We start from the raw sequence: 26,467 nt of genomic DNA, 5'->3' as shown, positions 1-26,467 counted from the left end.
CTAAGTGCTATATTTGTCCTTTTCCAGTCTTCTGGAATCTCTCCTGACTTCCATGACTTTTCAAAGATGGTAGCTACAGGCTCAGATACCTCCTCTACCAGCTCCTTGAATATTGATACATTTCATCAGGTCCTAGTGACTTGCAGACATCTACATTTTCAAAGTAATTTTTAACTTGTTCTCTTTTATTTTATCATCTAAACCTCCTGGTTTCTAGCTAGCTTGAGCTCATTTTGTGGCTGTGCCTTTCTACTCTTGCCCCTGCATATCTGTATTGTTTACTTATATTCATCCTTTGTAACTTGTCCTAGTTTCCACTTTTTATATGACTCCTTTTTGATTTTGAGACCGAGGAGATCTTTTGCTATATTTTCTATCTTTCCTACACAGCAGTAAAGCTTGCTTTAGGGCCCTTAATAACATCCCTTTGAAAAAATGCCAACTCTCTTCAGTTGTTTCTCCTCTTAGTCTTAGTTCCCATGGGACCTTACCCACCAGCTCTCTTAGTACACCCAAGTCTCCCTTCCTGTGATGTATGGGTAACTGTGGAGGGTCTTAGCACAGGAGTTCATTTCTTCCACAAAGACTAAAAGCGGAGTGCTCAAAAGGGGTTAGCCTCTTAACTTCTGTTTACAAAAAGCAAGCAGTCCTGTAGCACCTTGAAGACTAACAAAGCTACAGACTAACATGGCTACTTCTCTGAGTCTAACTGCTATTTAGGATGCTAACTTCCATTAAAATGAATGGAAGTTAGAAGTCTAACTCCTTTTGAATGGCCAGCGCTAAGTAACTTGGAGAGGACTACCGTGAATGTCAGCAATAAAACCTGGGAATATGTCTACAACTGCAGTTTAAAAACCTGCAGCTGCTCCATGACAGTTGATTCGGTCTAGCAGAACTCCAGCTAAGGAACTGTTTAATTTCAATGTAGAAAATTTAGTGTGTTAATTTCAGATAGCATTTGTTTCTTTGTACCTGTGTCATAGTCAAATCTTTAGGTCCTTACTCATCAAAGCACTGTGTTAGCTTCAGATGTGAAAATTGTCTGAGAAAGGACTTTAGAATTTGGCTGTCAAATAGCAACTCCAGAACAGATTGATATGTTTTCTTCCAAATGGGCTCAGGCTAGAGTTTAGTAATTCTAGTGTGAAAGGCGCGAGAGCCTCTCCTTGATGGCTGACCACATGAGTTCTTGAAGTACACTCTTACCGAAGTTGTTATGGCAACAATGACCTTGATGGAGAATTTAGCATCTAACTGTTACACTTTCTGGCACTTAACCAACATTATGCCTGTTTATACTTTTTCTTCTTTCCCTCAGTCTTGCCTTATTTAAAATACTCACCTTTCCGTTTAACACAAACAGCCATTTAGAATATGAAGTCAGAGGCAGGGCTATGATACAGCTTTCAGAGGACAGTGTTGCCTTCTTTTCCATTCACTGTCCTCAAGATAAAATGTATAGAGTCTTTATCCAAAATCATGAAGAGCTGGAAGTTTTAAAATACCTGAAATAATTGGAAAATGCTGAAAAATAATTGGTTTGTTTTATCCATTCCCTTCCCCTCCCAGATTTATACATTATAAACTTTGTTTGCATCATTATCCTCACGTGCCATTCTCATGCTTTTCGCAAAGCCATGCAAAAGGCGGTCTTTTTCATAGATTGCCTTTTAATGTTAAACTTTCTGCATAGATTGGTCAGTGATGGTAACAAAGCAACATGGAACTGAAATGCAGCTTCCAATGGAACCTCGCCTGCACCCGGAAACCTGATATACAGCAAGATGATCAGGAAGCGTATTTTCTAATTTCAGCTCCTGCTATGTACAGATGACAAATGTTTGCTAATAAAACAATCATTGTAGTCTAGCATCCTGTAAAAAGAGACGTGAGAGTCTGTGTCTGTACCAAATTGCACTGTAGCAGAATAAAAAGCAGTCAAGTAGCACTTTAAAGACTAGCAAAGTAGTTTATTAGGTGAGCTTTCGTGGGACAGACCCACTTTGCTAGTCTTTAAAGTGCTACTTGACTGCTTTTTGTTTTGATAGTGTGTAGACTAGCACGGCTTCCTGTCTGTAGCAGAATTGTAGCTGATTATTATCTGGTGAAGATTTCATTCCACATAACAACAACAAAAATTCAAGACCTTTACTGAAGAGAGACAGTATGACTACTGCGATGTAGTTTTTTGCAGTGGGCACTAATTTTCTGTAGTCTCTCAACTATAAACTTTTAACCTTTCGCAGTGGCCTCTTTTGGGAAAAAAAATCCCCATAGATGATTTACAATTGTAAACTCCGAACCTTTTAGCATCAGCATCTAAATAGCGTCCTTTAGATGATTCTAGTAAATAAGAAGGAAGTGGATTTTGGATTTGGTTCCAATTATGCAACAGTGCTTATTCTTCTGTTGTGGCTTGAAAAAATTCTCTTGGAAGTTTTAATATCCTTCCTGTATTTAATTGCAAACAGGCACAACCACCTCTCCCCCCAACCAAAATGTAGTGAGCTAGTTTCTTTTGGACTGAAATTCTGTAAGAAGTGTTATATTTGAACATTTAACAATTTTTATTATGTATTGTCTCACATTCCACGGACAGGATAATGTGGTTAATATTGTTTGTATTGTATGATTGTTCTCAAGCCACTTCTCTGCTTCTCATTACTGAGTTTCAGTTTATATTTGTTATAAAGATACACAATATAGTCTCATAATTGTTAAATGACTCTAGAAAAGTCTGGCAAATTAGAATATGATGTTTTCTTCACTCATATCTTTATCTGTAAATTGGTTTTAAATTGTACCATAGCTGATGGAAGGGATGGCCAAAATTACCGGCCCTCTGAGGCTCAGGACTTCACCTCTGTGGGAACAGGATGTGGTGCTTCAGCCCCTGCTCCTGCTGAAGCCCAAGCCTTGGTAGGTGTGTCCTGCAGGGCTGAAGCTGCAACCTCCCCTCCCTTCTCAATGGATGGAATCTTTTCCCCAACACCCCACAGTAAGCCATAAGCAGACCCAGCCTTTGTGCAAGGTGGTTGCTTTGGGCTCCGTACCCTCACTCCCACCAGCTGGGCCCTGTCCACTGTCTCAGCACCACAGACTGTTTGTCTGGGCCTGGTCATAGGTCCAAGCTGCTTCCCCAGTCTGGTAATGGAGAATGTGAGGCAGGGGTGGCTCGCAAGCTATTTGTTATGGGTAAAAGAGCCACAGTTTGGCCAACCTTGGCCTATGAGATTAGCAGTGAGCTTGAGAAAGCTTTGCCTTTTAGGTGTCCAGTCAATTCCAGCTCACCAAGTTGGTGATGTATAATGGTTGTCTGTGTGAGACAACATGGTTGTCTCTATTCAAGTCTTTGGTGAAAGGTTAGACCCAAACCATTCCCATAAGCTGCTGATGACAATACTTTTGAGTTTGAATAGTGTCTTTCATTCTGTTATCTCCAAGCACTTAACAAAAGTGGTAAACTTTACCTCCATTTTACAAATAGGGAAACTAAGACACAAAATTTGGGATTTGGCTCAGATTACATGGTGTGTGGAAGAATTAAGAATGAAATCCAAGCCCTCTGAGTAGGTGCTATAACTCCTAGGCAATCCTTCCTCTCTACTAGGCCATGTTGTGTTGGCTGTGTGTTAATTGGAGAGCTCAGGATTGAGTGGACATAGAGGGCGAACCAGTTCTGTCTAGAGGTGATTACTACTGGTGAAAGTTGAGGCACAAGGGTAGGATAGGATATAAGAATTTTACATAGCTATCCATGGTTTATTTAGCTTCTGGATGAGCAAGAATGTCTGTGTCCAAAGGCATTTAGCTTCAGCTTTCCAAAGCATTAAATTCTCCCCCTTTGTCTTTTGCACGTGGTAAAAAAAAATGTATTCCACACACTATAAAGAGAAATATGTTTTTTTTTAATTTCATTACTTATCTCTGAGGTAGTAAAAATGAATGCCAAGTAACTTTTAATACTTCTAAAATATGAATCAAATAGTACTCTTTGTAGCCAGGGTATAATTTTGAATCTTTTTTTTTTTTTTTTTTTTTTTGAGTTCTTCAGCATAAAAGGCAGCTGAATTTGACACATTATGCTTCTACTTCAGCTAGGCAGATTTTTGAAAGGGCAATATTAATGCATTTGAAAGAAAATCTGAGATTGGCCTCAGAAATTATATACTGTTTACACTATTTGAATCATTAGTAATATGTAAAGTCAGTGGTAGATTATGTTCCACGCAGATTTTGGGTTTAATGGATTCATAAGTTGTACTAATGATATCTGAAGAAGATTTGTTAGCCTGGGAAAGCAGTGAAGGAGAAGGAAAAGACAGGTAAAAGTAGGGAGGAAAAATACAGTAAAACATAGGAATAGGCTAGAGCAGGCAAAGGAGAAACCTTGAAGATAAAAGTAGATATTAGTTCCAATTAATGCATTGAGTTTATTACTTACATCAGAGGTCAGCAGTCCCCAGCACAGGTGCCAGGAGTGGCACATGAGCCAATTTTCATTAGCAGATGAGGTAGGAGCTCAGCCCTGCGCCACCTCCCATATGGAGCCAGGAGCATGTGGATTAATAAAAGACCAGCTATTGCTACCAACCACCACCTGAATGGTAAAGCTCTGCATCTTTATTTATTAATGAAGCTGTTGTAAGTGGGGTTATTAGTTATTTTAAAAAATATCATGGGCACTTGGACTGTGCATAGAAGTCCAAAGATCAAATTTCAGCACTCTGCCTCAGAAAGGTTGCTGACCCGTGGTCTATGCTACAGTTAATTCCGTTTCAAACGAGAGCAGATCAAAACTAGGGAACTTTTAGTATGCTACATATGGACACTGTATGGCATGTTAGCGCGAAGTAATCAATACTGTAACTTGCTGTGCTTTGACTGTGTGTCTAAACAAATCCTAAAAATGCCTAGACTAGGGGTCTGCAACTTGCGGCTCTGGAGTTTCATGTGGCTCTTTAAGGCTTTCTTTGTGTCTCCTCACGCTATAATTGCAAAGTTAAAGAAAAAAAAAACAAAAAACAAAGAAACAACCCCCCCCCAATGATTTTTGATAAATGGTGAACATCATGCAGTAAACACGCATCCCGTTACAAATAATTGTGTGTGTGCCCTTCTTAAAGTAGGGGTTACAAAAACTACGGGTCGACATTATTTATTAAAGGACCATCTCATATTCACATCATTGTGGCTCTTGAATTACTGACTTTTATGCTGCATTTTAAAAAAATGGCTCTTATTGCCATTTTGGTTGCTGACCCCAGCCTAGACAGTCAATGGTATGCAGGCTCCTAAATTATTTCGGCACTAATTTAAAAAAATAAATTACCCAAAGTATATCTATTATTCTGGAAATGAAATTGTTTTTAAACAGATGACAAAACAGAAAGAGGCTCCAACACAGTTTCCATTTGTGTGTGGGCAACTGTGCACTCCAAAATACTTCTGTCAGATCTGGGTCAGGATTTGTGTTTATTATGTGTGTGACACAACACCTAATACAGAGAGGTCGTGATCCAAAACTGGAGCCTTCAGGCAATACATTAATGCAAGTGATACTACTATTAATACGTTTTAACATTGGTGCTTGCACAAAATAGAGTTTTTTATAAACAAAATCTCATTTTGTTTGAGTTCTGCATGAATAGTCTCTCTTATCTGTGTGCTCAGCCATCAAATGTAGCTGCTTCTGCATGCCCGTGTTAGTGCTCTAGAAATATATGTGCAGGTGTTTGCACAAATAACTGTGTTGTGTGAAAAGACATAACACCTACTTTTAAAAAAAAATTAGCCCAGATTATTTTCTAAATTTTCAGTGGCATACAATAAGATATTTTTAAAAATACACTCATCCCTCACTATACGAGCACAGTTGGTTCCCAAATTTCTGCTTGTAGGAAAAAACTCATAAGAGCGACACTGCCTTCCCATTAAAATACATGTAAAAGTCTCTGATTTGTTCCAAGCTTCCAGCCACGGGACTGTGGGGTCTCCCTGCCCCCCAGCTGGGACCCCATGGCTGGCTCTACCTGCGCCTCCCCATGGCACTCCACCCCATACCCCTCTCTCCTAAACTCAAGATACGTGCATGTTGAATGCGTGTATCTCACAGGCAGATTACTGGACCTGGCAGCAGGTTGGGTCTGTAGGGCAGGCAGGAGGTTAAATCCTGGCAGTGGTTAGGTGTGTGGATGGATGGTTAAGGCATGGATTAGCAGGGGAAGTTCACTCGTCTAGTGAACAGAGGTAGGTGTAGGTGTCCCTCGTTTTAGCGAATACTTGTAATTAAAGTACTCATTTAATAAGGGATGAGTGTCATCCGAAGAACAGAAAATAAGACCCTGCCTAAGTTTCAATTCATGGTGTTTTTCTACAAGAACAAATATGGATAAGAAAATAGTTTTATAATATAGTGAAATAGCTATTTGAATATTAAGTGAGCAAAAAAAATCTTGTGCAGCATTAAACATTTGATTAGCATTTGGCAAAACTATAAAAATGAAGGCAGCAGCAAGAAGTCCTGTGGCACCTTATAGACTAACAGATATTTTGAAGCATAAGCTTTCGTGGGCAAAGACCTGCTTCATCAGATGCATTGTCATCTTGACTAGATCATTGTATGTGGAGCTAGTAGCACCACAGATAACTAACAAAACAAAAAGCAGTCAAGTAGCACTTTAAAGACTAGCAAAATAATTTATTAGGTGAGCTTTCATGGGACAGACCCACTAAAGAAGTCTTGACTATCAAAGTTTTGTTTTGATAGTATATAGACTAGCATGGCTCCCTCTCTGTTGCTATTCACAGATAACTAAGGTTGCCTACAGCCTCCGATTTTAAGACCCTGTTTTCAGATGACTTTAACTTACCAGATTTTTCAGTTTTGGCTGAAATTTTCAGTGCCAGGTATCTGCCTCTGTCTGGATATTTATTTATTTGTGACTTCAGTTAAAATGGTTAAGCTGTTTTCAGGAATGAGGGTAGTGGAAAATGTTGTGCCCTCTAAAAATAGCACTTACATTCGTTTTATTTGATGCTCTAGTGCTATTTGATTTGGAACTGGGACTTGAAATTGTGCAGGAGGGTCTGCTTGGTGCCAGGGGGCTTTTTGGGAGGCTCAAAGGGCGACAAGAGTAGGTAAGGAAATGGGCATGTGTGTGACATGAGTTAGTGTCTGGGTAGTGTGGTGGATAGTATCACAGCGAAAATGTTGAAGGGGTGGAGGACTAGAGATGGGGAGGGGTCTGATCACGGTCCTTGAGGCCATATGTTGAATGAGAGTCCTAAAAGGAAATATAATATAAATACCCTTTTACTGAATGAGACAAGGATCCCGTTGGAAAAATATCAGAGGGGTAGCTGTGTTAGTCTGGATCTGTAGCAGCAATGAAGGGTCCTGTGGCACCTTATAGACTAACAGAAAAGTATAGAGCATGAGCTTTCATGAGTTAACTCACTTCTTCAGATGCTGCAGAGCATCTGAAGAGCTTTCATGAGTTAACTCACTTCTTCAGATGCTGCAGAGCATCTGAAGAAGTGAGTTAACTCACGAAAGCTCATGCTCTAAACTTTTCTGTTAGTCTATAAGGTGCCACAGGACCCTTCGTTGCTGTTGGAAAAATAGTTTGTGATAGCGTAATTAAAAACGGTAACATAATACATATGTACAAAGGAGACTGCACTGGCAAACCTAGCTTTGGCATTTCCTAATTTTGAAGAGCTTGAGTTTGCAACCTTAATAACTCTCTTTTAATGTATGGTTTTTAAATGTAATTTAAAGTTAAGATATTGAGTCTGTTATAGCAGTGACTCAGTAAAGCCATCACCGGATGGCTCTGTTGCTCCATAACCTTCATTTAAAAAAAGTTTATCATATTGCTTTTATTTCAGTTTTAGATAGAACTCGTTGGAAAGAAATTAGCTCAGAATTATTTCATGAAGCTGAAAAGTCATGTGAAACAGGGCTCCAGAAGTCAGTACAATAATATAATTATGTAACAAAAAGCTGTGGTTTGGTAATAAATTTCAAAAACAGACAAGTATGAATTTAGGTCTTCTAGCCAATCTTGATGTATCATATCCTGTTTAAGTATCAGGGTGTTGTTTGGACGCCTCCATTTTGATGCTGTAACTGGATAAAGAAAAAGGTGATCTAATCTGACTATTTTCTTTGAAGTGTTGCTTTTTTACAGTCTTAACTTGAAATCTGTGTTTTGTGAATATACTTTTTTATTCAGTTGTAACTTTATTTTAAATTTTTCTTAGTAACAAATTGAAATACAATTTCTTAGAAGGTAGATATGAAAAAGAGCTTTTAGATTGTCTAAGTTACTTGCCGTGCCAAAGTTTGTTCTCTGTATAGCACGTTTGCTAAACCTTTGATGAGTCTAGTTTTATATAGGACAGTCAGTAGGACATGAGTGCCTAACTCCTATAGTCTCATTTGAAGATGCCAGCTTAATTTTGTTACTCTCATTCATCCCTCTCATCTCTTAGATCGCTTCAAGGTGATACCATGCCATTAACAATCTTCATTCATGGTGCTAACACCTTTAAGTGCTGCTAACTTTTTACTGTCATGTCTCTCCTGAGCAATCACTGCCGCAAAGTATACATTCCTAATCCTTTTAATGTTCCCTCATAAATAAGTCCCTCCAGCCATTTAATGCTTTGTGTTGCTCTCCTCTGAACTGCCTGCCATTTGTCAATATTCTTCTTTTACTGAGATGACCAGAAATGAAAGCAACATTGTTTGTGTATTCTCTCTACCACCTCTTTGTTCTGTGCCTTGATACCTCTGTCTACACGGCCCAAAGTTGCATTTGCAATTTTACATTATAAAATGTATCTCTATTAACAATTACTTCAAAGTTTGTATTAATGGTTATTTCATTCCAGGTTTCTTCCTCACTGAATACCTATGTTTTACACATTTTTCCTTGGGTGGATAAGACTTGTGGCCCTCCTGCACCAAAAGATCCTCAAAAAATCAGTCTTATTTTGTTGGCTTTAACCTCCAGTTTTAGTTTGTTTTTGTTCTCTCTATCCTCTTTGATTTGTACAACATCTCTAAAATTAGCATTTTCTATGATTGTTTACTACCATCTCCAGGTTAGTAATGGACATAATTAAATAAGGTCCTTTTCAGTAAGATAGTCAGGCATGTGGCTAGCTTCAAACATGCAAGCATTTATCTGGTGGCCTAGTGGGATTACTTTCAGTTTAAAATTATGCTTGTCTGTGTACCTTGCTGAGTGAGGTTCTAAAACAGACCTAATAGCAAAACCTCTGTAACACTTGTCACCAGCTTGACACACTGCTGGTCATCATAACATTTGTTTAGTCCTTAAATTGACTTTTAATCCATGTGGCCTATGCAAATGAGACTGAATTAATTTTTTTTATTTCGATTTTATTAAGCTGCTAAATGGATATCTCAGAGACCAAAATCCTTTATTCATGGAAGAGATACCGTATGCTTACCAGCATTTCAAGTTTCCCTTTCTATGTCCCTCCAGTTTCCCCTTTGTTATGTGCTGGAGGTACAGTGCGTAGGGTTGAGAGGGCAGATTGGTCTGCATACTGCTAAAGTTTTTGACATCTATGGAGATAGCTAACAGTGCTGTCAGTTTTGAGCATGCTTTCTAAGATGTAAGCTCCAGTCTAGAGGAACTGGAGTAAGTCTAGAAACTGATTTCACCCAGGTTGCCGAGCAGTCTTTAGCTAATAACAATTTTCAGTCACCACCAATCTGCCTCAAACCTTTCTGTTTCTTTGGGATAATTTTCATCATTGTTTGGGAGTTCCCAGTAGTATCTTCTAGATTTATTGACATCAGTGTCAGTTAAATTTTTTTACAGGTTGAACCTCTCTAATCTGACACCCTTGGGAGCTGACCTGTGCAGAAGTAGAGAATTTGCCAGACAATGGGAGGTCAGTATCGTCCAGCAGCATTACCAACACTTCCCCTGCTTACTGGACTCTTAGAAGACATTTCGGGGTAGATTACAGTTCAATAATAGCACAGAACACTGAGATCCAGGACTAATAGCTGCAAAAAAACTTCATGGGAAACTTGGCCAAACCCATGATAAGTGGTTATCTGGCCAACTAAGATTGTGCCAGATTACAGGTGTGGGTGTACAAAGAGTTGTGGATTAGAGAGGCTCAACCTGTAAAGCAGTTGAAACAAAACCAAAAAATAAAAAGACCTGGCCACATTTTGTCCTTGTTTGTTTAAAATTTTTCCTCAGAATTCCAGGGGGAGGTTTTCAAAGGCACAAGTTAGAGTTAGGCATCCAGCTCCCATTGACTTTTAAAGAGGGGTTGGTGCTTAATTGCCTTTGCAGCTTCTGAAAATAGCCCTATTATTTATTGCCCTCTTGTATGTAGATATTGTCTTTTCTGTGTTAAGGAGCTTACCATCTTGAATAGCCTGTCTCTGTGGTGAGAACTGTTTCATGCTTACAGGAGGCAATTCAGTGCCAAAATTTTTCAGTCTTGTAGTGGGGATAAGGCAACATGAACTGAACATCCTTAGTGTGAGGAATGAGCCTGATAGGCAAGAATATGTTGCAGTGGAATGAGTGAATTCTTTTTAAGGGCTTTCTCCTGGTCTCATTGAATTCAGTGGCAAAAACTCCCATTGACTTGAATGGGTTCAGGATTTTCTAGGAGAAACTTTTTTTGAAACACAAGTTAGTATGACTGAGACTTGCGAGAAGAAAGAGAAGGAAACAAACCTTCCTTTCTTCTCGCCATCAGAGGAAAAAAACAATTTCCCACCTTCCCCAGAAGAATCAAGTCTTCATGTTACTTTATTGCATCATGGGATGGGGGACAAAGGCAATGACAAAAAATAAAACACGAATGGTCAGATGCTTGAGTGGCGTAAATCAGCATGCCCCCATTGACTTCAGTGGATCTAGGTTAATTTACGCTGGCTGAGGCTGAGACTCTCAAGTGAATTGATCTCAGTTGCCTTTTAGGAAGTGAGAAAAACATACTTTTTCCCGAGTGGTGCAGAAGAGTCCTATACAGTATTCCTATACAGTACAGTGCGTTCCTGCACACCTGGCATAACTCGAATTACAAGTAAGTCGATGGAAGAGCTGGGAACCAGGCATCAGCCTGGCTCCTGGCTCCCCTGGGCTTGTGGGAGCCAGGTGCGGCTTCTCCCCAGCTCCCCCAGCTCAGGGAAGCTAGGGAGAAGCCATGCCACTGTGGCTGCCTGCCCGCGCAGCTCCTCCAGTTGGGGGAGCCGGGCAGGCAGGCGGCTGTTGAGGCACAGCTTTTCCCCAGCTGGGGGGAAGCAGGGGAGAAGCCCCACTGCAGCTGTTCACTGCCATGGGCTTCTACCCTCTTTCCCTGAGCTGGGGGCTGGAGTGCTTTCGATTTGCACTTAACTCCTGTTAATGTCCGTTAAGTGCACATCAAAATCGTGCTTAGCAGGAGATTACTGTATAGAGAGTCACTATCATTTGTGCACTGCTACACATTGAGACAAATGAGAGCTTTTGTTCCACACTATAAATTAAAATTGGAGTCTTCTATAAGGAGGTACCACAATCAGTTATAAAAGAGTATCTATGATATACACAGGGAAGTGCTTTAATTACATTTATAAGACATATATGGCTTATTGTATCTTGTATCAGAATTTCTGTAAAGCAGACTACATTTCATTCCTCCCCCACCCCTTCAGCAAATCAAAAGGCTGAGAGGAAATAAAAATAACTTGGATATGAATCAAAACCTGATAAGGATATATGAAAATAAAATAGACACTACTTTGGAAGGCTAAGAAAGGGAACAGTCTAACTGAAAATATTATTTTTTCATCTTTGTACTTACTCATCACATTTTTCTGTTACTCCTGCCCACTTATTGAGCTTACACATAAAAGATTGATTGAGTCAGTGAACTCACTCTAATAAATTTTGTTTGATGTGCTGTCTTTAAAATATCTTTTGAAACTCTATCTCTTTTTGCCGTCTGCTCTTACCTTCTGGCATTTAATATCTAGTTTCCCCATCTGTCTGATTGTCTGACTGAATTTTTTTTTCAATCCTTAATGCAACTCTCTTTTTGTTCTGGTTTAGGTAGGTATGCAAAGTAAACATATGATTTGACCATCATTGCTAATTTTGTAAAGGAATGTAAATGTGTGTGCCCCTTTCACTGAATTTAAAAAAAAATAGTCTGTGTGTAGACATTTGATAATGTAATTTACGGTAGGTACATGTGCCTATGCAGGCAAGGGAATATAACAATTACTTTATCATTGAATTATATCAGGTTTAGGAATTATGGGTACAGAGCTTACTCTTCAGGGTTTGTTCCTTATTAAAATTGAAACAGGCCCATAGAGTTTTAAGAAAACAGCTTTAACTACAGACTACACAAAAATACTTAATAATGAATATGGATACAGGTAATTTCATCTAAAAACTTGAAAAGTTTTTTACATGGATACTTTAGTGCAGCCATTCTGTCTGCATGAAGCATTGAGCCACCACAAAGTACTTCAATAGCATACGGTAAAGCCAAATACAGTACTATAGTGTTTATACAAAGCACATAAAATTGAAAATTAAAACAAATGGAAATGTTGAGTTAAGGCAATTTTAAATAATTAGTCCATTATGCTTATGGTTCATCATTTGGCTAACAATAATATAGATGCGGAAATCCACTTTATGTACTTAGTAACAGCCTTAACTCTGATCAACAAGATAAATGGGTGTAGTGTTCCAACCTAATTATATGTTTTGCATAAAGTCATATGTTAACAATATATATTCTGAAAGACTTTGTGAGTATGTCTTGTTGGTTAGAGTTGAGATATGCAAGTTGGGGAGGGAGGGATGGGAAGAAAAGCCAGATTGTCCAGGGACCATGCAGAGCATAGCAGAGTCACAAAATGGTGGAAGGCCTGGTCTATGAGGAAAGGTAAAAAAAAAATGTATTGAGTCTTGAAAAAAAGATGACCTGGGATGGAGTAGGGACTGATAATCCTCTTAAAATATGTGAGGGTCTGTTATGAGGAAGATGGGGATTAATTGTTCTCCTTGTCCAGTGGTGGTAGGATAAGAATAATGAGCTAAATGTACAGCAAAGGAGATAATCAGATATTAGGAGAAACTTTCTAACTAGAAAGGTAGTTAATGTAATGCCAGCGGACTTGGGTTGTAGGTAGAAGGGATTGAACCTACAACCATAGGGGCTAAAGCCCTGTGCTCTACCACATGAACTAAAGGCCAGCTGGCTCTCTGCCAAGCCTGTAGAGCACAGACTTCACTCTCCCTCCTACGTGGTCTCAGTGCCTCGGGGGTTACATAAAGATATAGCACAGACTTCCAAGGGGCATTGTGGAATTCTCATCGTTGGAGGCTTGTAAGAACAGGTTAGAGGGCCAACAATAGGGAAAATGGCACCCTGGGAAGACTTTTATTTTGGCACCCAGCCCTTGTGGGTGTGGCATCCCCCTTTTGCCCTAACTCTTGGCTTCTCAATCTGCACTGTGCTCTCTGCACCCCATCCTCATTCCCCTCCTGTGCCCTAACCCATATACTGTGCCATCTGTGCCCAGACCTGAAATCCCTGCCTGCGCCCATGTGGGGAAATGGGCCTGGATGCATGGAGCAGCTGGCATTGCTCCTTGCTCACCCCTTTCAGCACCGCTTTGCCACACACCCTTGCAGGACTGTGAGGGGCGGAGCAAGTTGTCATTTTCCCCACCTGGGCTGTGTAAGGAGCAGGCAGGACAGCACAGCAGCAGCTCCTGGTGTTCTCCTCATAGTAAAGCCGGGTTGTCAAAGTGATCTGGATGTATGGAGCAGTTAGTGGTGTTTCTTGCACCCCCTTCTTCCCCCCCACGACTCAGAATGGGGGCCCGGAGGAATTTTGGGAGGAAAGTGGTGTCTGTGCATCACCGCTCGCTTCTGCACCCCCCCATTCTTCCACCAGGAGGAAGCAGAGAGAAATCTGGGCCCCACGCCCCCATGTGGTGTTCCCGTGGCAGTCAGTAGCATTTTTGAGCATTATACCAGCAGTGTGAATCCCCATGCTGCTGCACAGTGCCCTGCTCACCAGCGCACTGCTGGACAGTTGCCTACTTTTAAGACCTGTCAGTCTGGGTTTATGTGATTCTGCCTCAGCACAAGGAGCTAGAATTCATGGCCTCTCATGGTCCCTTTCAGCTCCACATTTCTGTGATCCTAAGAGAGGAGTAGCCTCCAAGTCTAATGAAGTGATTAAAAGTGTGTGATGGAAATAGCAAAGTGGCTAGGTGCTCATCCGGTTAGGCACGTTGTGTTGGATGTGTTCTAAACCACCATTGTTTGTAAACTCATAAAAGTTTCAAGTGGGATTTTCAGAGGGGCTTCAGGGTGTTGACTGCCCAATTCATATTCAAAGACAAATGGCAAGGACTTTTACTAATTCCCCTAGGCGGTGTTTGAGAATCCCTCTCTCAAATAATTCAAGCCCCGGTTCAGCAAGGTATTTGGGTATGTGTGCAACTTTGTCCTTAAGAATAGGTTATTGAGTTCAGTGGGCTTATTCCCATGTTAAAAATTGTGTGTATGCTTAGGTTTCTTGTTGAATGGGGGCCTCATTTGGCATAGGGGCAACTTCTAGCTCCAAGTGCATTGAGATTCTGCTAAATTGCAGAGTTCCTGGCCCCTCTTGGAGTCCATGCCTGTTGTCGTTCACACAAAAATCTTTGCTCAGCAGCTTTGCTGGTAGAGATACAGTCAGTACTGAGGAAGATGATCAATAATTCTTCTTGTGTTTCAGATGTCTTTCTTGTTTTCTGTTATAATGAGCACTAGTGCCTAAGGACACAGAATCATAGAATGCTAGAACTGGAAGGGACCTCAGGAGGTCATCAAGTCCAGTCCCCTGTCCTCACATCAGGACCAAGCGCCATCGATATCATCCCTGTTAGATATTTATTCAACCTGTTTTTAAATATCTCCAATGATGGAGATTCTCCAACCCACCTAGGTAAGGGAAGGCAGGAGAGCAGCATGCAGGAGTTGCCAGAGGTTAAACAGTTGCATTCATCTGTTAGAATCATAGAATCAAGATCTGAAAGGAATCTCGAGAGGTTTTCTAGTCCAGTCCCTGCACTCATAGCAGGATTAAGTATTATCTAACCTGTTCCTGATGGGTTTTTGTCTAAGCTGCTCTTAAAAAAAAATCTCCACTGATGGAGATTCCACAACCTCCCTAGGTAGCTTATTCCAGTTCTTAACCACCTTGTGAAGAAGGCTTTTTCCCCTAAAATCGAACCTAAATTGCTCTTGTTGCAATTTAAGCCCATTGCTTCTTGTCCTACCTTTATAGGTTAATGAGAATTTATCTCCGTCCTACTTGTAATAATCCTTTATATACTGGAAAACTGTTGTCATGTCCCCTCTCAGTCTTCTCTTCTCCAGACTAAACAAAACCAATTTTTTTTCAATTTTCCCTTACAGGTCATGTATGTTAGATCATCAATTATTTTGTTGCTCTTCTCTGGGCTTTCTCCAATTTGTCAATATCTTTCCCAAAATGTAGCACCTAGAACTGGGCACGATACTTCAGCTGAGTCTTAACTAATGTGGAGTAGAGCAGAAGAATTTTTTCATGTCTTGTTTCTCCTTGTTTCTCATGTCTTGTTTCTCCTGCTAATGCATCCCAGAATAATGTTTGCCTTTTTTTTGTAACAGTTTTACACTTCTGACTGATACATAGCTTTTGATCTGCTCTGATTGCCAGATCCCTCTCCACAGTACCCTTTCCTAAGCAGTCATTTCCCCTTTTATATCTGTGTGATCAATTGTTCCTTGCTAAGAGTTCTGTCCTAATATTGGCCTCTAATCCTACTTGATTTACACTGGCATTCACTTTGTTAGACATCCCATTGCTACTAATCTAGTGATGGGCAACTTAGATTTCTGAGTGGGCTGCATGAGTGGCCCTCCTTCATCTCAGTAGGTCTCAAGATTTTCGTAACCAGGACTGTTTCCCCAGATAGGGTAGTTTTGTGAACTGCATTTGTGTAGAATTTGTGGGGTGTGCCAATTGAACTGAAGGACCATTTTGACTGTATGCAAAGGAGGCTCTCACAGTCAGTGTTGTGTCCAATCAGTACCTTGCTTCACATACCCTTGCTTTATGTATGTGTCACTTTAGTAATATTGGTAGGGAAAAAAAAAAACCAGCATAGATGGAAACCCTGCACATGGGCAATGGTAAACAACAAAATCTCTTGTGGGACACACACAGAACTGTGATGGGCCGCATATCTGCTGGTCACTGTTGCCCATCACTGTACTAACCTGCTAGGGAAGGCTGGGAAAAATTGGAAGATACTATAAAAAATTTAAAAGCAGTCTCTCTCTCTCTCTCTCTCTCTAACTTAGAATAACTTGAAAAATATTTGTTCTGTGGAACTGATATTGGGGGCGAGGGGAGAATATAAATCCTGGAGCCGTTAAAGTCCATGGCAGTATTACTAGTGACTTCATCCAGCCCCTGATTTAACCCACCATATCCTGCCTAGAGTAGATAGTTTCCAGTGGGGAAATGTTATTCTCGCAAAAAGATAAATGTGTGTGCGTAAAATGAGTCTTGGTTTCAAGCTCTATTGTTGTGGCCCATGTTATACATCTCACCTACAATAAAGTATAGTCACTTCTCAGCATGAAACACTGCAAAAGTCTAACTTTGAACATAACTGAACAAAATATTTTGGGACAGGAATATGGTAAGAATTCCACAATCATATACTATTTCAGGAGAAATGCAGCGAGGGAATTTAGAAATGTCCAGGATGTGGAGACTCAAATGGCTACTTTGCATAAGACCTCAGGGCATTATTGGATGAGATGTAAAACCAGTGTTCTTTCACTTGTTGTTGGGACATGAGTTATGAATCACCATTATCAGTTTGTGAATCATCTAGGGTCAGTGATAGTCTGCTCCTTGTGACTAGGTTTTGTTTACCTTTTGGACATATCGAGGTCAGTTAGATGAAGTTATCCTAGTTACCCATCTAGTGTCTTTTCTGGACAGCACATGGATAATAAAACCAGTCTTTTACAAAATGGAGAGAGAACTGGATTTATATGGGTGACCAAAGCTTTTTGGCAGGTCACTGAATACTCAGCTGTTTTATATTTTCCTGGTGGGCTGCTTTAAGGCTGTGTGTCTTGCTGGAGCTTCAATTTCACCATTGTGTTGCTTCTCTCCTTAAATATAAAGAGACAAGTACTAGCTGTGTGTGGGAAGAGAGTCAGCTAGACAGGCAACGGAGGAGACACTTGTGTCATATTGTTTCAAAGCACTCTAATTCATGGGATTGCACAACATTGTATCGGATGGCGCTCAGATTAAATACCATGGGCCGTGTGCTTTAGTGCAGACCCTGATAATCCCTGTTGCTACTCTGAACCTTAGTTTGTACAGGAAGTTGCACAGGGCTCATGATCATTGGAGTTCAGGCCATTTTGAAAAGTGTTAATTTGCATACATCCGGGGAAGAAATCTGAAGAAAATCCGAATTTGTCCTAAACACTATTATGCCCTATTGTCTAAAATAAACAGTTACTGTTAAAATGACTCATAATTGGTAATTTAAAGAGTATTGTTGGAAAAGTCTAAAGTTACATAGCCTTCACATTACCTTGATGAAAGTAATGATCTAATGTATTGTTTGGATTGCAGACATATAGTTACAAACTTAATAGTCACATCCTGCATTCTTCCAATTAGTAGCAAATCTGCCATTAATTGCAAGAGGACCTCTGATTTTCAGGCATGACCACATCATAGATGTTAACCTTTCCTCCTCCAAAAATAGTTTTGCTGTTATACAAAGTGCAAATTACTTTCAGATTCATCCCCACAGACTCTGGTTACTTAACTTAGTCTCCCATATTTTTATAGAATTAACCTTTTTTCAACTTAGTCTTTGACAAACAACTTGATAAATCTCCTCATCTTCCTATGGCAAATGATTTATGGAGGTTTGCTGCATAATTAATACTACAGATCATGCAGTGAGCTGTAGAATTCTGCAATTTTTCCTGTAGCTTCGCCTGTATAGTAGTAGGAGAAGGATGAGGAATGGAGAAGGATGGGGAAGAATATTTTTGTGACTCAAGTCTAGGAATAAGAATCAGGAAATGCGGGTTTTGCTCTCAGCTCTGTCACTGCTTCCTGGGTGTCTTTGAGCAAATCAATGAAGCTTTCTTTGTCTCAGTTGATCCTGCTGTGAAATAGTCATGATACTAGTTCCTGACCTCAACTGATTGTGTGATGCTCAGTTTGCCCTTGCCTTTAAATTATTTGGAAGAGCTGTAGAAGTGCCAAGTGTTGTTTACTAAAGTTAACGGATGCAGTTTGCTTTGCCTGTTCATTGACTAACACTCATCCACATCATCCTAGTTGATATGTGGAATCTATTGAAAATGTGAATTAAAGTAAGATGACGGTTGTCTGACTGATTTTTTTTTATATTAAAGTCAAAGAACATGTCAGGAAAGATAGATGTCTCCCTGAATATTTGTCATTTACCTTTTCTTGCAGGTTGCCTGTCTTAGCCATATAGCAGCTAATTACCTTAATTGCAAAATGGAAGCAAAGCGATGGGGTACTGCTCATGGCAGTATTGTTCCTTATCAGGTAAGCAGATAAGAGGATGTATTTTGTGCTTTTAATCTGTGGCTTTGTATAATATGAGATAGGGAAATGATTTACTCTTGCTGTGGCCCACAGTGCTCTGTAATGCATCAATGTCTGGCTTCAACAAAGCTCCGTTGTTCATTTTAGATTTTGCATATTTCTTCATCACTGATAGATTAGTAACAGGACACTGAAAAAGATCAAAGGCATTTGTTGAAATTGAATGACTTTAAAACCTGATTTTTTTCATCTGAAAGGCACCAAGTACAGCTCTTTAAAAGGAAGAAGCCCATGATTAATTTTGTGTGCTAGTCATTAAACCAAACTTTATCACCATTGGATGCCAGTATCTTTCCTTATGTCTCTGTCTGAGTGATATGAATGGGTTAGTGTGGGGCAGAGTGCCTACAATATTTTGGTAGCTTCCACTGACTTTAAGAGCTTCTCTTACCTTATGTGTGTTGTAAGGAGCTGGAAGAGTCCAGTTGCTTGTATCTTACTGGCTGTTGAATATCCTTGGAATAACATGATGCCATTTACATACATGAGCGCACACTGATCCTTCTAAGAATTGCAACTGTTCAATACTCAGAACTCTGCCAGGATCACAGAGTACCTCTCTTCCAGCAGAACATTTACTTTTCTTGGTGGCAGTACTAATGTGAAGATCAACACTTGAATTTAATAAAAAGGATTTCCTGTCTCAGCTCTGGGAACAAATTCCCTGGTCGAGGTGTGACTGTAGCTGCACATGGTGCGTGTGGGAGCTTGAATGTAAGATGTTTCCCTGCACTTGTTCACTGTAAATTAAAAAACAACCTGTCTTTGCATCAATACAGCATTAGTACATCCTCCTGTAGTTTTATAGAGCTAGGCCAAACCTGTAAATTTCATGCAATCCTTTCCAAATTCCAGTTCATGTTGCTATGGCTTGACTAATCTCGTTAATATGATGGAATGTTACTACAAGTTGCATTTTGAAAACCGGAACTCTCTGGTCTAGCAATGGACCATGGATGCTCCGGGACTAGAGCGCCCAGGAATGGAAGGACAGGCTGTCAGGTACAAGGAAGTGGGCAGCCTAAGGCCAGATCCTTATGGCAGCCCACAGCAGCAAGGGTTCAGGGCTAAAGCCCCAGTAGCAGCAGTGTGGGGCTGGGGAGGATGCCAGAGCTTGTCAGAGCCTGAAGTTGAGCCCTGCGGAGGCCAGGTACTCGGACTCCACTGTAGCCCAGGGGAGTCCAATGTGGAACCATAGCCATGGGAACGCGGGGCATATTGGAGCCCTGTGATGGGGGAGGCTGGAGCCCCCCTGCAGCCTCATGTGTAGTCTGTAGCTGTGCTGCAGCCCAAGGAAGCCTTGGGCTCAGGCTGGAGCTTGCTATGCAGGGCCAAGCCTGGGGTCTTGCTGCAGCTCTGAGGAGCACAGGGGGAGGGCTGGAGCCCCATGGCAGTAGTGTGGGGGGCTGAGGCTGGAGTCAGAGCAGCAGAGAGCCCCACAGCAGGCTTTGGATACCCTGGGCACAGCAGGTTGGCAAGGAGGTGTGTGTGGCGGGGGAGGAAGCCCAAACAGGAGCTTGGGGGCCAGTGGCAGGGGACCTCCTCTGGTCCAGCAAATTCCCTCATGCCATGATGGATGAAGGAGGCGCAGCTTTGTATGATTCTTCATTTAGGAGAGTTGTAAGACACCACTAAGCTCCTGTAAGTAGCCAGGTAGTCAAAACAGTAGGGGCCTTTAATCCCAAACACAGGCATATATCACAGCCTAAAACAAAGATGTGCAAGATACAGCTAGATGAAGAGATTTTGCTGATTATTGTTTTGTGGGAGGAATTGTGGTAAGAGCAGACATGATGAGTGACAATGCAGCTCCAGATGCAACCTGAACAAGCACTGGGAAAGTGGCCTTGAGAGAGGGAGCTTTTTCGGTAGAGTTTTCATGAAAAGGGGCTTGGCGCCAGGAGGAAAAAAACAGTCTTTTGTTGTTTGATTTCTTTTGTGTTCAGAAAACTAGGACTTCGTACATTTTTTCAAATGAAAAGTATCCTATCAAAGAAACATCTGACTCCATTACCAATTTCTTGTTCTAAACGGGGGAAAAAAAAAACAACCCTGCAAACCCCCATTTTAGCTATTTTCTCCAGTCAAAAGAATTGAACTATAAAAATGAAAACCTGATCCACATGATACTAGATTTACTTAAGTAAAATCAAACCCCAACTGCCTAAAACATTTTCTTTACCTCCCTGGGCCTAGAGTACTATGGATAGAATGGAACTGGGATCCATTCACCCAGTTTTGCTCTTGCTTTTACACAACCAAAATCTAGTTGAAACAGAAGCATGCAAACGTGGCTACAGACCATAAAGACTAGGAGAAATGGTATTACCCCATAAGTATCACTTATGGCCACAGAGTTAATCTATTTAGGATGCAGTGATCATAGGATAAATAAGGATTTTGTTTAAAATCTAGTCTAAAATATTAGTGGAAGCATTGTATTCTGGCCTACTTTCAATTAAAAAAAAAAGTATTGGGGAATGTCCTTGAGGACTAACAGTGTAATTGTGAATAAGATTTCAATATAAGAAATCTTAATCTAATTAGAGTTCTCTATTTTTAAGCCAGTAATTTATGGTGGGAGTGTGGTTTTCCAGTGCTTTAGATGGATCATCTGCTAACTTTCCATTAGCGAACAAATGTGGTTTTAACCATGAGAATTTTTACTTTCTAGAGCTTTCCTTTGCACTTATGGCTTCTTCCACCCAAGAATTGCAAAGTGCTTTGGAAATATGAATTACTTACGCTTCTCAGCACTGTTGTGAAGTAAATATTTTTTGCATATTATTTATAGATGATTAGACTGGGACACAGGGGGATTAAATGACCCAGGGTGTGCAGGTAATTAGAACAGAGTTTACGGTAGATTGCTGGAACCTGGCTTTTTGGTCCCCAGTCCTAACTATTAGAAATACTGCCTTTCACTTCCTAGAATAATATGGAAAGTTTTGAAGTATTAATCCTTTAGAGAAATGCTTGTCTGCATACATTTTGAGCAACTCAAATACAACTTGGTTAAATAAAAAGGCCGTTTCAGAAAATTTCATTCCATTCCACTTTTTTTTTTTTTTTTTTAATTTGGCATATTTGAGCTTTCAGACAGGCCGTAAATTTACAAGTTTGGAGTGATGTGGCATTTGCTACAGTACTTCAAAATGTTGTTAAATCATGGCAGATTAAGTAACCTTGGGACTCTCTCTTTCAACAGATGTTGAGGATTTTAAAAAGGCCAAATGTAAACAATTTACAACATCTGCATCTCCATGCGTGACAGAATTCTGACCACAGTCATACCACAGTGTTGACCAAAGCAACCAGTATTTAATTAGAACACTTGAACATGCATGTAATTAGCAAGTTTATTTGTGTTAATTGATGCCTTCATGTTCTAAGACTTCTTCAGTCAATGCAGTCAGCAGTGTGTATCAAGTGTCCTCTTGATTCCTATGTCTTTAAATTCAAATCTTGTGATTTTGTCCAGTGTATCCTTTGTCAGTGGCGTTATGTGTTCCTATGTAGGTGGCCAAATTTTACTCTGAGTACGGCTGTGCATTTGTACATAATTGTAACTCAGATCATAATTTGACCCCAAATGTACTTTAAAAACCCAAAATCCTTAATTATAATATATTTATAAGTAATATTGTGTTACAATGTAGGAACTTCTGTTCAAATTCTCATATGCAATTTTATTAGAAATTTAATAGTTTAATTCAATACAATTAAATGATATACTTGTGAATTACAGTGCTCATTAGCACATGTCAGAACTATTACTGGGAGCTAAACAAAAAGCCAGAGGCTAAGGTTAGATCTTCTAAACATGTTTTATCATTAGAAGTAGCTTACTTGGGAAGAATCCGGTGGCTCTTGATGAGTATAATGTAGGAGATGGACAGGACCATCCTTAGGATTTATGGTGTCCTATGCAGTACTATTAAACTGGTGTCTCTAATCCAGATGGCAGCAGGAAGGCTGATGTTTAGAGATATGTTTTGTATAATTTTCAGCATCCCAGTGAAATATTTTTAAAGCAAATTGTTGAGTTACAGAGATGCAGTTAAACAGTAAATTCGGAAACTGACAGTATCTATCTGGGGGTGGCAGATGCCTGTTAAATGGCCTCACTATCACTTGAATGGCCCGTTCACTGGTTCAGTGTGCTACTAATAGGTCTGGCAAGCTGTTTCACTTTTAAGTTAACTAGATGCTCTCTGGAGGAAGCAGAGTCACAGAACAGTGGTGGGAAGAGGTGGGAAAGGATGGGCATTAAGACGTCGTGGTGCCTCAAATTTTCAGGTGCCCTATGCAAACTGCATATTCTGCTCTGGAGTCAGAGGTGAAAAGGAAAGATGTGCAATTTTAAATTTCAGAACGTCAGCTGGAACTCATCCCTTGGTCCACTATTAAGTTTTGGATATTGATTGAAACACTTCTATAGTTCAAAAGGCAAATTGGTCTCTTGAGGTACATTTTGCATTTAAATTCTGATTTTATAACGCTACGTTGGAACCTTAGTCTCTCCACCACTACTAAAGTTCTCATACTGCAGACAAATATTATTAAGATAATGACCAAAGTTATTGAGCTGCCAACACTCCATTATTGGTATAAAGGCACCAGATAACCCAATAATAGTCTTAAATCAAGTTTCTTTTTTTTTTCTTTTTTTTTTTGCTGCCCTGACACACTTCAACATATGGCAGAATGAGGTGCATTTTACAGTGCATCCGGCAGGCTAAAACAATTATACAGGGTGTAGTGTAGCGAGAGAAGCAAATGCCAAAGATCTGACGCCCATGAACACTCTCCCATTTAAATAGATAGAGTTCCAATCTGCAGTAACATTTTTATGAATGGAGATGGTCTCTCAGGTAACACATTCCTGCCCTGACACAGTTAGTGGTAACCAGTGCAAGGTGGTATGTTCCCTGAATGAAGCAAATTTCAGTATTTGGGCAATTGCATTCTTTTCTAATTTCAGTTTCCAAATTATTTCATCATGTCACATTGTTGTTGTTATTACTAATGGCTTTGTTACCGTAGCACCAGAAGCTCTAGCTGTGTGCTGTACAAACAGACAAATAAGACCGTGCTTACCCGAAAGAGATTACAGTCGAAGACAAGTGACAACAAATGGATACAAACGGACCAATGCAGGAGTATTAGGAAGCAGAGACAATATAGCTCAGCATGATAGGCAGTGAAATAGCCTACTGATGTAATATCGTCATTACAGTAGTATAACATCAGGGTGGCCAAGGAGTAGCTAATTGTAGCAATGGCTGTATCCAGAAGGAAAAGGCACACTCTTCTAGTCTATCTCAGATGGAAATGTTCCCTCAAGCACAGGTGTGACCAGAGTACTCAAGCGTAGCCCAGGATCCTAATAAAGCACCCAGAGTTTGAATATCTGTTGAAATGTATGAAAGTTCTCCCTCAGTCAAGGTGATAAGATTTTTGCCAGTTCTATCTGCTTTATCAAACCAGTAATATTATCTCAGTCTTTTCTGGATCACACCTCCGATGCTGCTCCCCCACTGGGTCATACAGCACCCTTCAGCAGAGAGATGATGAAGATCTAGAGAAACATGGTAGGAATATTTACATGATGCTTTTTGGCATACTAGTTAACGCTCCAAGAAGACCAGTGGCCACCATACCTCTGACCTGCTGGTTAACAGGGAAACTTTCAGTGAAATACAGTCTCATTATTTTAGCCTTTATTTGTCCATGTCTCTGGAGAACCGTTTGACCAAGCTCTCAAAGATCTCCCAGGTAATTTAAAAACAAACAAACAAACAAACAATAAAAGAAGAACCTCCACTACTAAATGTAATTTCTATTGCAAACTTTTCTTTATGTATTTTGTTGTTTTCACTGTAAAAAGGAAGGAGAGGCTTTCTGTTACTACAAGGTAAGGAATCGGTACAGGTATGTCTACAATGCAATGTAAGCCCAGGGTTTGAACTCCATCTTAAATCTAATCTCCCTTCTATGTGCACACAAATTGTACTAAACAAGGATTTTGACCCAGGATCCAAACTAGGTAGAAGGTCTGTGTCTGAGTCCAGCCAGGATCCAGAGTTCAAGCCGCTATTGCATTGCAATAGGGGTGTAGCCTTGTTGTCTTCATGCACTGGGAGCCTACCAGCAGTTTTCCATAGTCCCGTGGACCAACTTTGTTTGATCCCTGGCCAGTCAGCTGTAGTGGTCAGTCATGTTTGCTCTACACGGAACCACAAACATAGAATAAAAGCAACAACATTTTGGGAGGATGTTAGAAAGATGGGATATGAGAGGTTGGACTTTGGGTTGCATAATATGTTGTAGATGCTGGAACCCCAGGCTGAGGATCAGGGTGCAACAATTCCTAACGTGGGGAGACAAGCACGTAGATGCTCAAGCCCTATGTTAACAAATGTTCAGTTTGCTAACTCAAGTTCTATCAGCCCTGGGTTTTCACTGCAGCGTACTTAGGTCTGTAGAGGCCAGATTACAGAGTGCGGTCACACACTTCCAGAGACATCTGCGGTCACCTTGAACCTTTTTTAATCAATAAACCCTGTTTAATTTTAGTTTGTAGTGCGAGATGAGTTTCACAAGCTGTTATTACTGGTAATGGGTGACAGGGGATGAACCACTTGAATGGGTACCTGTTCTGTTCATTCCCTTTGGGGCATCTGGCATTGGTCACTGTTGGAAGAAAGGGTACTGGGCTAGATGGACCTTTGCTCTGACTGAGTATGGCTCTTTTGTTCCAATTGCAATCAAGCATCTCCTTACAGTCCTATGAGTAACATAATTTATCTTACATTTCTCTTAAGACCTTTATGACCTATATCAGTTTTCAGAGCAGCCTGATTGTCCCACATCTTTTGTTACCACCCTGATGTTCTAGTTGCCTTAAGCTTGGTAAGTTATTCTGTCTGTTGCATCTCAGAATTAGTTGTTCTTTCTGAATCTATAACAGTGTTTCTCACAGTGGGCTGTGGGTCCACTTTGGGAAAGCTGCTATCAGGTTCACGCCTTTTTGTTCACCTAAAGGGTCTGTAGGCACACAGCCTTGCAGCTTCCATTGACGCCAGGTCACCATTTCCGGCCAATGGGAGCCATGAGTCTCTGTGGCTACACACCCTTTAGATAAACAAAGTGGCATGGGCTCATTAGCGGCTTTCCCAGAGTGAGTCTGTGGCCAACTTTGAAAAACACAGTTCTGGAAGCAGTTTCTTAGTACATTCTGATCACTCCTCCAGATCAAAGTTATTGTTATTTTTATTGCAGTAACACTTGGAGGCCTCAGTTAGGGGTTGGAGTTCTATTGTGCTAAGGATTGTAAACAGGTGAAAAAGGAAAGAAAAAGAAAGTCCTTGCCCCCAAAAGCTCGCAATCATAGGGTATGTCTAGACTACATGGAAGATCAACCCGATTAGGGTCAATCTTCCAGAGTTTGATTTCACATGCCTGGTAGAGATGCATGAAATCAGACTGTCAGGGGTTGGCAGTTGACCCCTATACTCCTCCATACCATGAGGAGTAAGGGAGGTCAGCAAGAGAATCTCTCCTGTTGACCTCCTTCTGTGAAGACAGCCAGGTAAGTCGATTGCAGAGAAGTCTGTTTTAGCTATGCAGTTGTCGTAGCCAGCATTGCATACCTGAAACTGACTTACCTGCCTCATGTAGACCTGCCCTGAGTATAATTTGAAAGACAACATATAGGTTCAAC

At 40.5% G+C, this 26,467-nt stretch overlaps 1 protein-coding gene across 3 annotated transcripts in view; it reads left to right on the top strand.

The window, feature by feature from the left end:
- Window positions 1–26,467, top strand: part of SUGCT (succinyl-CoA:glutarate-CoA transferase) — a 536,399-nt gene that overhangs the window by 91,793 nt on the left and 418,139 nt on the right. For all 3 annotated transcript variants that reach the window (XM_074986040.1, XM_074986041.1, XM_074986039.1), the window contains one exon: window positions 18,586–18,681. In XM_074986040.1, coding sequence (XP_074842141.1) covers window positions 18,586–18,681 — 96 coding nt within the window. The remainder of the gene's footprint in view (window positions 1–18,585; window positions 18,682–26,467) is intronic.

This window comes from Carettochelys insculpta, chromosome 2 (assembly GCF_033958435.1).
Source record: "Carettochelys insculpta isolate YL-2023 chromosome 2, ASM3395843v1, whole genome shotgun sequence".
NCBI classification, from domain to species: domain Eukaryota; kingdom Metazoa; phylum Chordata; order Testudines; family Carettochelyidae; genus Carettochelys; species Carettochelys insculpta.
The sequence above is the reverse complement of the archived record's forward strand: the minus strand, read 5'-3'. Positions and strand labels throughout refer to the sequence as shown.